General features: G+C 45.1%; 1 protein-coding gene across 7 annotated transcripts in view; it reads right to left on the bottom strand.

Annotated features, from left to right (window-relative positions):
• ZMYM4 (zinc finger MYM-type containing 4) overlaps positions 1 to 12,358 on the bottom strand; it is a 39,185-nt gene extending 26,827 nt beyond the window's left edge. For 2 of the 7 annotated variants that reach the window (XM_065697905.1, XM_065697909.1), the window contains exons 1-3: positions 12,097 to 12,352; positions 1,525 to 1,567; positions 582 to 1,130 (exon numbers count right to left, since the gene is read on the bottom strand). In XM_065697905.1, the coding sequence (XP_065553977.1) occupies positions 582 to 1,130; positions 1,525 to 1,567; positions 12,097 to 12,138 (634 nt within the window). In that variant the 5' untranslated portion in view covers positions 12,139 to 12,352. Of the gene's footprint in view, positions 1 to 581; positions 1,131 to 1,524; positions 1,613 to 3,144; positions 3,163 to 3,363; positions 3,380 to 12,096 lie in introns of those variants that run through there. The other 5 variants (XM_065697910.1, XM_065697904.1, XM_065697907.1 and 2 more) reach the window with 5 other exon arrangements.
• Positions 12,359 to 13,532: the final 1,174 nt, after the last annotated feature.

Raw genomic sequence — 13,532 nt, 5'->3', positions numbered from 1 at the left:
CAAGACACAGGTATCTAAGGCAGAAGGAGAGCACTCTCCCAGGAAAAGCAGATCTCAAGCTACTCTCTGGCTGACTTCCTGCAGACACTAACACATTTCTAGCAAGCCTTTCCGTGCTGGTACTATCAAATGCATGCTGCTTTAAGTATATGCACATTCATGAAGAATCACTACTTTGCTCCAAAAAAATCTTTCCCAGCTATCAACTTCAACTAAACTTCATCAACTTTTCCTTTAAGGAGTTCCAAGGTCTGTAAAATATGGTGAGGACAAAACAAAAGGAAGCTTGAATTGTCACCCAGCTTGGTTTAGAAAACCACAGCAACAAAGGATATGTTGAGGCTTTGAAACAAGCTGTGGAAGATGAGACACCCCTAATGCTGCCAGGCCCTTCTGCAACTCATGGTTCTACTCCAGAGTTCACCGTAGTTTAGGGTTCTTTATGAAATGCTTCCCTGAGTACAGCTCTGCATGTTCTCTTCAACAAGATGGTGTTTTTAATAACTAGCCCTATTGCTGATTTCTGTCTAGTTCTTTCTTCCTCTTTGCTGGGTAGCCAGGTCTACGACGCCAACAGTTACCTGCTTTGTCAAGAAAACTGCTTTTCAATCTAGAATCCGTATCTTTTGGGATTTTTTCCAACCGTTTTTCACGATCTTGAAACTGTCCTTCTCTATTCTTGTCCTTTGCTGAAAAAGTCTCTTTGCCATTATCTCTTGTTATGCTAAAATCTTTCCGAGTTGATTTAAATACAGGGCCCTGCTCAAATGGTGAAGCGAGATCCTTCTGGATTGCATTCTGAACCTGAATTTCTTTTTCACTGTCCAAGTCATGATCTGTAACTCTCTTGCCCTCTTCCAAATGGTCTTCATCAGAAATTGCTGAAGAAAGAGTGTCTTTTGGAGTGAAATTCTGATCATCTTCGTTGTCACTCCCCACAACGGGTATGCCTGCAAGATCCCCAGAGTTCAGAAAGAAATCATCATCATCATCATCATCATCATCATCATCATCCAGTAGTGAGTTTTCAGATCCTGTTCGATTCTGTATTCCATAAGATATGCTGTCGAGGGCAGGCGTTAGGTTGTTGTCAGTGTCCTCTGACATTTCTGCATCCAGAATTTCACCACCTAGGGAGAAAAAGCCCAAAAACGGTCAAAAAATTCACCAACTTTACATGTAACAAAGGACAAGGGCAAGTGTCCTTTGCTAATCTGTTTGATGCTGCAATTCCTCGAATACTCTAAACCTTCTTGGGCCAACATTACTGGTAAAACATTGCTGACATAAGGAACAGTTCCATCCCACTCACCACATAGTGAAGCAGAAGCTGAACTGAGTAAAACTAACAAAAAAACCCATTAAATGCATCTCATCTGTAACACTTGTGGAGAAGGCAATGCACGAAGGGAATGAGCAGCAAGGGCGTGGAGAAGGGCAAGACAGTCTTTTCCAGCAGCAATGATACTTCTAAGAAATGTTTTGTGAAACTGTCACCTTATATAAATAAATAAAGATACTTACATTTTTCTGTAATATCAAATACCGCATCAGATTTATCTTCAAACTGTAAAAAGGAAAGCACTGTATCATTATCTTGGTCAGCTGCCATGGACTTTGCTAAAAAGTACCCGATGAAAACCAAACCAACAAGAAGGGTCACAACTCCACCACCTTCGCTTCTCATCCCAAGCAAAGTTCTATGGATTAAGACTCTCACATCACTGAGAAGTCACATGTACCCCAACAGGTTCACAAGTACATAAAAAAAGGACACAATGACAATTCAGACTTAGCACTGCTTCCCAGAGAAGGTGCAGGAGAGAAGGAAGGACATGTCAAGATTTGCACTTTCATATGACATACTTGTACCAGGTCAGGATCATAGATTCTTCCCCCTTTGATGCTCTGTGATCCTTCACTTCCTCTGAACAATATAAATGGCACAACAGCAGCATATCCAGCTGCCACTGACTTGGGCTGTGCAGATCCGAAGGTTTCATCTCCCTACCAGGCAATGTCCCCTTTCCAGGAACAGTGAAATGTAATGGTTAACTTCCTGACAGTAACAAGACAATGGGTGTCAGCGGGAGCATAACTGCAGAACCACCAGCTGACAACGCTGAATGCGGTGCAAAACATCCATTTACATTAAGTATTCTCTGCCAGACATTAAAATTGATGGCATGCTGCACTGCTGTCTGAAGAACTATGAGCACCCGGCATAATTAAAGTTTCCTTTAGAATGTCCAACTCATTAGCATCCTTCCCTTCCGCCTAAAAGATAACAGCAATTCACTGAAGTCATCTCTCCTTTCTCTACATCTCCAGCTCAACACTTTCTTTTCTGGTAGATCCTGCTCACACTTCAATTCTTAAGCCATCTTAAGGAAAGTAATGGGATTTGGTAGCAAAGGGATGATCTCTAATTTCATTTAACTCAAGTCATTTAGTTGATAAATCCAATATTCTAGAGGACTGTGATGGGAACTATCAATTTGATAGCAGCCAGCTCTGGGAAAGGATGACAACATATTTTCCCAAGGTTCATCTGACAGCAAAAAGCCCATCAGTCTCTTTCTACTATCACTTCCAGGTCTACAAGAGTTAACTGCTTCAGCTTAATACGACACACATGGAATAGCAAGAATCTATCAAGCACTGTGAAGATCAAGACACTTTGATACTTCACCAAAACTTTCCAGCTTCTCTGAACAGACAGTTGAGGCTGAAAAAGTGAAATACAGAACCCAAGGGAAAAAAGAAAGTTACACATTTCTACGAGGCTGATGCAAGTCAATTTGTGGTAATTATCCAGAGGGAAAAAGTAAGGAAACACTTTCCAGGAAGGCCTGAGTCCCGCTACAACTATAATGACCCTCGGATGTCTCCACAGATGCAAGTTTAATGTTGACCTGGAAGTCCACTTGTAGTCAACCAAGTTTACACCAGTGTAAAATGAATCCCCATAAATAGTGGATATACTTAGTGCTAACACCAGGTGCTGAGGACACACACAGTGGTGCTGTACTGGTTTTGTAGAAGAACAGAAAGAGGAACTTGTTGCCATTTAATAATAATATCAGAAAATGAAGCCCTAGGAGGCAAAACCAAGATAGCCTGGGTCCTTTTCTCTACACTGACCTCCCCTGACGCTTTTCTTGCTTCCTGTCAGTAATGCTCTTTCTTCTCCAAAAAAGTCTCACACAATTTGTAGGTCAAGCAAGAGAAGTTTTCAGCTGAGACGAAGCATTAGCTCATCCTTTCTTTGAAGGAGGTTTATATCAAAGTAGTTCTTTAACTCTTTTGAGATCCAGAGTACCTGTGGAAAAGTATTCCAGGTTCTACTACAGTCCCAGTTACCTTATAGATCCAAGCCCTGGGTATTCCTCCTCCTCTGGAGACAACAGATCTTTTACTAATAGGTGACAACACCAGAAATGCCGTTATTAGGAAAAGAATACATTTTGCAGTCTGGACCTCTCTGTTTCATTTGAAGTCAGCACAAGGGGCCACCTGCAAGAGCACATTAGAGACTACCAGAAACATTTTGGACAAGTTGGAAAACATTTACAATCTACCTGGAAGGAATCCAAAACACTTCCCAACCACGAGGTCATCCTAGGAAAAAACCCCACCCTATTTTGTTTCTTTTCTCTTTCTTTTGTGAGGCTACCAGAATAAAGAGATCATCTTGAATGTTTTCTTCCTTTCAGAGGTTTTAGGTGCAGAGGAAGATCTATGTTTGTGGTCAAAAGCTTCCACTAGAAGTATTTATATAACAGGAACTTCAGCATCTGATAATATGAGCAGTCTTATCTAACCACCATCTAGTTTCTGATGGTGAACAGCATCAGAACTCCCACATGGTATAAAACCAAAGAGAGGAAACTAGGGGAAGTGTTTGTATGCTTCTACATGGATACATATGTATTTGCGTACACATAAATATATACATATATATATATATATCCCATACTCATTCCATAGCAATCTATAACTGGCATAAGCCCTTGATGAGGGCTCATATATTTTTTTCTGAATGAATGTGGGATAGTCCCTCAATTACATACATTTCTGTTCCCTTCCTGAATCCTATTACAATCTTGTTTAATGCCATCTCAGAAGGAAATTTTGTATAGCAATAGTTACATGAAATCACCTTAATCAGTCACATAAATTGGCTTTCACTGGTCTTGTACTACACAGAAATGTAAACAATAATGCTCACAATCCTATTTCTACATTATTCTATTTCATTTCTGCAAGGCAATTCCCTCTCTCACCAGTCCTGGTCAGTTGCCATCACTCTTAATTCCCTTTATTTCTTCTGCTCAGATTTTTAAAGATTTGGTCATTAGTGGAATAAAAGTACCCTCGCAGCAAACACTAACCTGATCCACTGGACGGCATTCCCTATGGGTCCTTTTGACGGAATTAAGGCACTCAAATATCCCAGATTAAGTCCTAAATAACTACAGAGTGGAAAGGATCAAGAACAGTAAAATTTCTGTTAAAATACTCTAAGCTTTAACTCCTCAACACAGTTCTCAAAAAGCACTTGCAGTTGTACAACAAAACTCCAGGACATCATAATTTAAAACACCTTCATTCAAGCACTTTGGCTAGTATTTTGCCAGAGAATAGCTTAATACTACTTAGTGCTTTTAGGTAGTGAACATTCCCTAAGAGCTTAAGACAGAACAATTGAAGCTTGATATTAGCAAAATTAAATGGTTTAGGATACATTTTCCTTAGTGACTCTGTCTCACTAGCACTCAGATTGCACTAAATAAAGGAAACAAGAATACAGAAATGGTGACAAAACAGTCAGCTATTCCTGGAATCAATGTGTTTTGCTTTAGATCACTATTTATATAAAGACAGTATTGCTTTTATATAAAAAATAATAATCCAGTAGGTATGCTGCTATTTTTTAACAACTGTATATAGGACTCCAGGGGAACAGTGCTACATCCTCAGCACTAACCTGGCTTTGCTTGGAGCAGGTGACAGAAGGCCACTGTTTACACTTGAATCTAACTAAAAACCTCTTCAATACTCGAACAGTGCCACAGCATCCATAAATCAAACAATTGCTGCATTTTGGTGCAATATAAAGAGAGAAGGTGCCTATGGCTACAACATTGTTTTGACTGCAAACCAGAGGATTTCTTTAAAATGAACAAAACAGCACCACAACTTCACATACACAGGCATGTATCTTTCTAGCAGGCCTTCTGAAGTTTGATCCTAGGTTTTACTGCATCTGTAAGCAAACCGTGGAAAGGAAGCAGATGTTAAGTAAACTGCAATTAAAATTAGTCAGAGATGGTTCTCAGTTTCTGGTCGGTACAGCGGCCTTGTCCCTGTAAACACAGCACAACCCTCCCCCCACCCCCAAACTTCAGAAATCATTAAACTGATAAGGAAGACACAACTTGGAAGGAAAAAGTCATTGAAATTGTAATTGCTATTCTTGAAGCACGAGGGGTGAGCTCAGGAAGCATCCCCTGACCTTTTACACATGCCACCCCTGGAAGGGATGCCAGGCAGCAGCCAGCCGCGCTGCACCTCTGCTACGGGAAAGCTCCGCGGTACGAGCACAGTCAAGCAGCGGGGTCTCTCCCGGAGCTGCTTCCTACCGAAACACAGCCAGCCCTATCGATTCCTACCTCCGGAGCACCTGGGGAGGGAAGAGCAGAGGGTAACAAAGAGCCAGCCTGCTGCACATACCTGCTACAGGAAAAGAACGGCTGCGGCAGGAAGAGAACCCGCCGGGGTCAGGCTAGCCATAGAGCTCGGCGTGCGGCGCGGGGCCTGCAGAGCCCCCTAGCAGCCCCGGCTGCGGCCAGCGCGGGGCCCGCACCCGCGCCCCTGCGGTGCTGGGCATCACGCGTGGCTCTTCACAGGGGAGAACGGGTTCGGAGCCGAGGGCGGGGAGACTCCGAGAGGGAGCCTGGAGGATTCTGAGGCCTTGAGGCTTCCCTGGGCATCTGCGCCATGCTCAAGGCTTCAAAAGATCATTTTTAATCGAGGCTAAGAGGAATGAAATCGATACCTGGACGGGCTTTTTTAAAGGCAAATCCTAGCCACTCATCTCTACACATAAACAGACAAAGGCAGGCATTTTTCAGTTTCTTGTGGCTCCCTGTCTTTCTGTTCAAGAAACACATTCGTACCTTGCATCTCACTAACTTCACCATTAATTTGCATCTTCAGTCTTTAAGTATCAGGAAAGAAGATTCAGGCACATGCTGGTGCCCTTCACTTGTGAGGTTTAAGAATACTGACTGATTCACCAGACAGCACACGGGTCAGCACATCAGTGTATTGCCCTGTCTGTCCCCAGCTATTCCAGACATCCCTGAGCTGCCTGAATATTCACAGGCCAATTCCAAATAAAGCCCCTGTTGACTTCATGGTTTCAGATCCACCCAATGTGCACACACAGGCTGCAGCCTGTTACCAACCTCTACAGCAGCAAGTAGATGAGCCTGTCAACACACAGAAAGTTTCAGCATGCCTTGCTTACTCTGAATGATCAGTGGTTTTAACCTACTTACAAAAACCAGAGCCCTTCTCCCATCTGCCCACAAAACATGGATTTGAGAAGGAAGCAGCTCCACAAAGAAGGCATCACCTTGCAATGGGGTTCTGAAAGACATCAGTTTGATGCGCTGATTTGAAGCCTGCTAGACGTGTGGGCTTTGGCAATTAGCAAACACACCCAGACACAAAACACACATCAAGCAAGCAAACAAACCAAGACATCCACAAGAAAGGCTTTCCTTTAAAAACAAAGAACTTCTCTCCTCAAAACCTCACTATGGCTATGCACTGAACTTTCCTGCTGCTGTTGAAGACACTACAAACCACCGACACCAAATCTGTAAGTGAGCAGAAACAAAGGGAATTCCCATTTCTCACAGCGTAAGTCAGAAGAACTAGACTGGATGTAAAAATCACCAAAATCAGAGCAGGGTCCGTATCGTAACAATGGATGTTTCTGCTGTGATACTCAGCGGGTAATCACTCCAAAACAAGTATTTCATTTTAGTTCCATATTTTAGCATCCCACAAGGAAGACAGCACTGCCCAGATTACAAATGTATACTTCTGGCCAAGCTTTCACAAGTATAGCTCTTTAGAAGACCATGTTCTACAAAGCAAGCAATCCCCTTAATTCCACTGAATTCAGAAGCTGAGTAGCTCTTAAAGAGAGAGACATCACCACATCTTTTAAGGGAAAACCAGTCCATATAAAACTAAGAAGCAGTGAGGGTAAGAATCTGGGGTAAAGGACTGGCACTATAACCTCAGAAAGATCCTTCTACTCAATGTCTCTCCCAAGAGGATAATGAACCATCTCAGTAACTGCTTCGTAACAGTTACATTACTAAAAGGGGAAAAAGCCCAACCTTCTGTCAATTGATCTTTAATGAAAGTGAAAGGTATAAGCTGAAGTCATCTGCTTTTCATTATAATCTGTCCCCAAAAAGGAAGCCTACAAGATGGTTTTCATGCAAACTGGGCAAATTGACAAACACAGCACCTTCTGCTTGTTGATAAACGCAGTGGGGATCATCAGCCCTCCTTCACAGAATGGTTTAGATGTTAATAGCCCACACTGGTGAATCAGCTTATCTACCATTAGGTTCTGCATGTCTTTCCATTATTGTAAGAGTTTGCTGCCAACTCTCATAAAACCTACAACTCCAGCCCCATTTGTAGTTTTTGCCCGGGTTGGCTTTTACTATTTCTTTTCCTGTGAAGAAGTGGTTCTTACAACAGGCAGTTCAGTTGGATGTTTCACCTTCTTTGCAGATATTATTACAAGTAACCAAGGCTCTTGAGAATGAACTGCCTGAACACCAGTAAAACCCCACAGAAACCCCACTGGTACTATGTGATCAGAGCTCCTGTGACTGATGGCTTCATGCAGCCCCAAGAACTGCCCTGTTCTACGAACAACCAAGACTGCACAAAATGCCTGCAAGTACTTGAACAGCATCAGAGTGAGAGTTCCAACCACTGGCCCAGCACTGCTTGGTTCTTCTGCCTGCAGGTAAGTGATGGAGCTAACGGTTGCTTTGTATTGGAATCCTCACCCCAATATGTCTTAAAACATATTCAACCAATCTAGTTAATTTTGAGATAGCAGATATTTTGCCAAAAAACACAGAAAGTTTAATTTTTTTTGCAGAGCACTGTAACAACTCCTGCCAGGAAATATTAAGCATAATAAAGGCCTGATAATAGTCTGCATTGGCTGAACTGTATTCCATAAAGGCTTTCTTGGGCAAATAAAGCCATTTAATAAAGATGAAATGCTTTTTAGACTGTTTTAACAAATATCAAGATTCAAAAAAACACACAAGTTATTAAAAAAATAATAAAAGAAAGCAAGTACTCCAAAATCTCTCTTGTAGGAATAACTCTGTGCAGTTGTGCTAATTCTGTCTCAGGCTCTTCTTACCTAAATTTAGACAACTAAACATTAGTTTATTAGGCCAGTGATTCAGGTTCCCTCTTTTTCCAAAGGAAATGAAGAGATTCCTGCAGCAGCAATGCATGCTGCCCCACGACTGGGCAGAGGATCTTTCAGATATTCCCATCTGATGGCAGAAAGAGTACAGAGAACCCAGGTGAGAGCAGACAGGTAACTGTTACCTGCGTACAGAAAGCACAAAAAGATTGCAAATTGAAAGCAATTATTCCTACACCCTCCCCTGCCCTGATCTTGGACCAAGCACTTGGCGAACTCAGGACCAAGACTGAGATTTTGATACTGAACTTCTCCAACCTCTCAGAAGACTTCAAACATTTCTCGGAATCTGGACCAGCTATCAAAAGGGAAAAGGACCAAATGTAAAAGTTAAGTTTTGGTTTTGTTACCAAAAAACTGCAATAAACTGAGGGAAAAGCCAACATCAATTGGAATGCCTGGAAGGAATGGTGGGATACAACAGTCATTACATAAGACAAAAGTGGAGATAACGTCAGAATTAATTTCCACTATCCTCAACATGCAAAGGGCCTCAAGGTGGGCATAAAGAGCTGACTTGACTTCTGTGTATCGCATAAAGTGGGAGAAGTCCTCGTGGAAAAACTGAGATCCGTTACACTTGGTTTTTAGAATGCGAATTCAAAACTTCTGCCATCAAAGCATCCTCTAAGAGATGCACAAGCCTTTGCAGAGAAATGTTCTCATAATTGTCTTTGTACCATTCAAGAGCAGTCCCGTCACAAACCTTTCTAAATGAGGCAATCCTTCAATTTTTAATTAAAGCCATGCAAAATTAAAGCTGTTTTATTGAGGCAGCCACCGGGTGTTCACCTATTCACACCAAATTCATTTCCAAGAGCTGGAGTATCACATTACAGGAGTTTGCACTCCTACAGGCGTAAATAAAAGATCACTCTATTCAAAGTATCAACTGTTCAAGACAAGGATATTATTGTATATTATTGAATATGCAAATTAAAGTTGAATTGCCACAAATATTTGTATAAACTAATTAAAACCCCCATACAAGCACCTTCCAAGTTAATCTTGATATTATTTTGCAGCTATGAAAAGTTAAATATGTTGGTGTCTTTTCGTTAGAAAAAATGCAACAGTTTTGATTTGGGACAGAAACAAACCTTCTCTAAAATACAAGTTTAGCCATAAAAACTGTGTAGATACTATTAAATCAAAATTAGACAAAACCTCCACGTCAGTCTTTCACTGGCAAAAACTTTGTGTTTTACTTTGTGGCTCATTATGGTGGATTGAGCTAAAACACAGCAACTGCTCACAACGGGCCTGGCAAAGAGCCAGTTCCAGCCTAAACGCTTCTGGAATAACAATATTTGCCAAAGATCTTAATACCGAAAAGAACAATCCTGAACACACCAGCACCTGCTCAGCTCCTCTCTGGAGAAGTTATTAAATTAGTCTTTGTTTATTCCACACTAAAGAAAACAGATTTTTTGTAAGAAATGCTCATTATTCCTCAGGAACGGGATCTGGGAGAGTCCATCACTGTGACCTCCTGTAGAACGGGAACTGGACAGCTACGGAGAAATGGGATACACAGGTCTTCCAAGACCTCATTAATTATGGCTTTAATGGAAGATACACAAGTATCCTGTATTTACAGTATGTTAATCTCATTCTTCATAGTCTCCATCAGTAAATCAATTAGATGGGAAGGATTCGCTTCTCCCCATGGTCCTCAAGAACTTATTGGTGCATAAACTGGTTTTGGAATAGCGAGGAGAGAAAGAGGAAATTCACCTCTCAGACTCTAAAGGTTACAGACTGACAGAACACAGTGCACTGGTGCTACTACTCTCTGTTAAAATCTCACAGGAACCCTTCTGGCACAATTAAGATTAACCTTACTGTCAGGCTTGGGACCAGGAAGGGATTTTCCTTCAAGCCAGACTGCCAAGTTGTGCTTTCTCCTTCCTCACTCGTGTGGGGCAACTCCTCTTTCCTGGATCTTTGCTCCTGCAAGAGCGGAGAATGTTGTCAATGCCACCAGCACAAGGCTTTCCATCATGTACAAGGCCAGATGGAGCAGTAACTGATGGAGACTGCTGGATTTTCCACCTCATGGATAATTAGCCAACTGACAGAGAGATGATTTGTTCTGAGGCCAATGAAGAGGACATGAACTTGACAATACTTTTCTGCTATTCCTTAGCAGATAATTGGCAAGCTTGAGAAGAAAAAAGACAATCTTTTTTTTTTTTCCACTGACAATACCAGGTAACGACAAATAAATTGAGCACATCATGGCAAGAAGCATGAAGAGCCCACTGGACACCAGTAGAGTATAACCTTTCTGAGCAACCTCTTCCAATGCTTGACTGTCCTCATGATGTATTTCCTTACATCACTAACATTTCAATTCCTGTGAATGAAGTTTAGTTGTCCTATATGAAGCCTCTTCCCTTTAAACTTCTTGAGGTAGCCAAGATCCTGATCTCCCAAAGACTTACACATTTATGGAGGATCTGTGAGCAATTGCACAAAATTCTTTAGGTCTGCTTATAAATAAGTGCGAGTGTCCAAAAGACACAGGTCTAAGACAACTCAGTGACGATGCTCATTTCAGAACTGCAGAGCAGACAAACATCTGTACAACTCCTCCAGTCAGAACCTGGAAGGTCAAGTCTTCTGTTTAGCAACAACTAGTTTTACTGCAATCGCAAGTTTCATGTTGCTTGAAATAAATTCAGCAAATTAAACTTCTCTCATGTACAGGAATGGAAAACTTGCGTGTTCTTGTCTTTCTCAAGGCTGGAAAACCGGAAAACATCTTCATCTTTGGGAAAAGGGAAGTGGACAGCTCAGAGTCTTGTAGTGGACTATGGGCTCTTCCACACAAATGTGACTTAACCTCATTCCTGCAGGGAAGCTTTCAATCCAAAGTTACATGGTGCAGGAAGGGGGACTTCACTTGTTTGCATGATTATATTGAGCCCTGTTAAAAAGTTATTCTTCCATAGTTACTTCAACACGTGGACCACAAAGACCCTTCCATTTGTTAAAAGACAAAGTATTTCTTCCAGCAGAGGAGGGTGCCCAGTGCCATGCTGATGGAGAACCACATGACAGGGTCAGCAGCTGATGGTGCTCACACCAGCTACAGCGGGAGGACCTGCGTCTGGATCAAACTGCCATCTTGACTATGGTTTGACATGGACAATCACAGCGAATGTATAAAGAGCAGCACCAACAGTGGGTTCTAGACCGGGAGGCTGGTGGTGCTGATGGATCCCAGCTACCTGCACGTTTATCATGCAGGTGATGCAAAGATGCTCATGGGAGTGACGCCCGGACACTCGTCCCTGAGCACCAAAGGACGCTAAGCAAGCCTCAGGGGGCAGCGTGCCTCGCAGCACGGAGGGGGCAGCCCTGCTCACGGCTGCAGCGACCGGACAGCCGCGGCCGGGGGCTGCCCGTGTCCCCCCCCGCCGGGCCCGGCCGCTCAGCACCGAGGGGAGGCCGCAGCCCCCGCCCCGGCGGGACCGGCCCTCAGGGCCCCCTCCCGCCCGATGACCCCTCCCCTTTGACCTCCCCTCGCGCCCCCCACTCACCCTGGCACGGGGGGCGGGCCCCTCCTCCTTGGCCTCCGCCATGTTGCGCCCCCCCCTCAGTTGTCCCCAGCCCGGGGCTGAGGGGCCGGGGCTCGCTCCCGCTCAGCTTCACCTCCTGCCGGGGGGCGCCGTGGGGGGGTCCGCGGGGTGCCGGGGCTGCGGCAGGACGGGGCTGGCGCGGGGCGGGGGGGCCGCGGCTCCCTCCAGGCGGCTGAGGGGAGGGGGGGGGGGGCCGGACCCGCCAGGCCGCGAGCCCTCTTAAAGCTGCAACGACAAGCCCAGCGCGGGGCCTCAGCGCGCATGCGCGCCGCGCCTGCGCCGATCACGCGGCCCCGCCTCCTGGCGCTCCCCGCGCAGGCGCAGTGCGGGCGGTGCAGGGCCAGGCCTGGAGCTCCCTGAGAGACCCAGAGGGCAGAGGGGAGCGGGGGTGCCCGGGCGGGGCCGGGCAGGAAGCGCCAGGCCGGTCCCGGGGTGCGCCAGGTCCTGGCGGGCCTCGACTGGCCCCATGGTGGCCACAGGGCTGTGACCTCGTGGCATGGCCGCCAGGCAGAGGCAGTGGTGGCGATAGCGGTGGTGAGCTGCTGCAGCACCATGGGCTGCACCGCACCTCGACGCACATCGGCACAGCCCACCTCAACATGGCTCAACACAGCGCACCTCAACACAGCTCAATGCACATCAGCACAGCTCACCTCAACACAGCTCAACACAGCTCAACACAGCTCAACACGGCTCAACACAGCTCAATGCACATCAGCACAGCGCACCTCAACACAGCTCAACACAGCTCAACATGGCTCAACACAGCTCAACACGGCTCAAGACAGCTCAACACGGCTCAACACAGCGCACCTCAACACAGCGCACCTCAACACAGCTGAACACAGCTCAACACAGCTCAACACAGCTCACCTCAACACAGCTTAACGCACCTCAACACATCTTACCTCAACACAGCTCAACACAGCGCACCCCAACACAGCTGAATGCACATCAGCACAGCGCACCTCAACACAGCTCAACACAGCTCAACACATCTTACCTCAACACAGCTTATCTCAACACAGCTTAACGCACATCAACACATCTTACCTCAACATAGCTCAACGCACCTCAACACAGCTCACCTCAACACATCTTACCTCACCTCAACACCTCTTGCCATCCCTCGCCTCACCTCACCACACCTCCCGCTCCGCCAAGCCAAGCCTCCCCAGCGCATCTGGCCACAACATGGTGCTCCCGTGCTGCGTCTCCGCACCACAACGCACCTCACGGCACGACACCTCCGTGGCGCGAGGCTTCACACCTCGCACCGGTGGTGAGGCTGCCCCGAGGGATGGATCCAGGGGTGTGGAGAAGCGCAGGATCGTTGCAGCTTCCCTTCAGGAGCACCCTGGAAGCTGACATGGTGGGCTTGCGGCTTTCCTGTTGCA

The sequence above is a fragment of the Lathamus discolor genome, chromosome 18 (genome assembly GCF_037157495.1).
Source record: "Lathamus discolor isolate bLatDis1 chromosome 18, bLatDis1.hap1, whole genome shotgun sequence".
Taxonomy (NCBI): Eukaryota; Metazoa; Chordata; class Aves; order Psittaciformes; family Psittacidae; genus Lathamus; species Lathamus discolor.
Note: the sequence above shows the minus strand (reverse complement) of the source record. Positions and strands in the feature narration are given on the sequence as shown.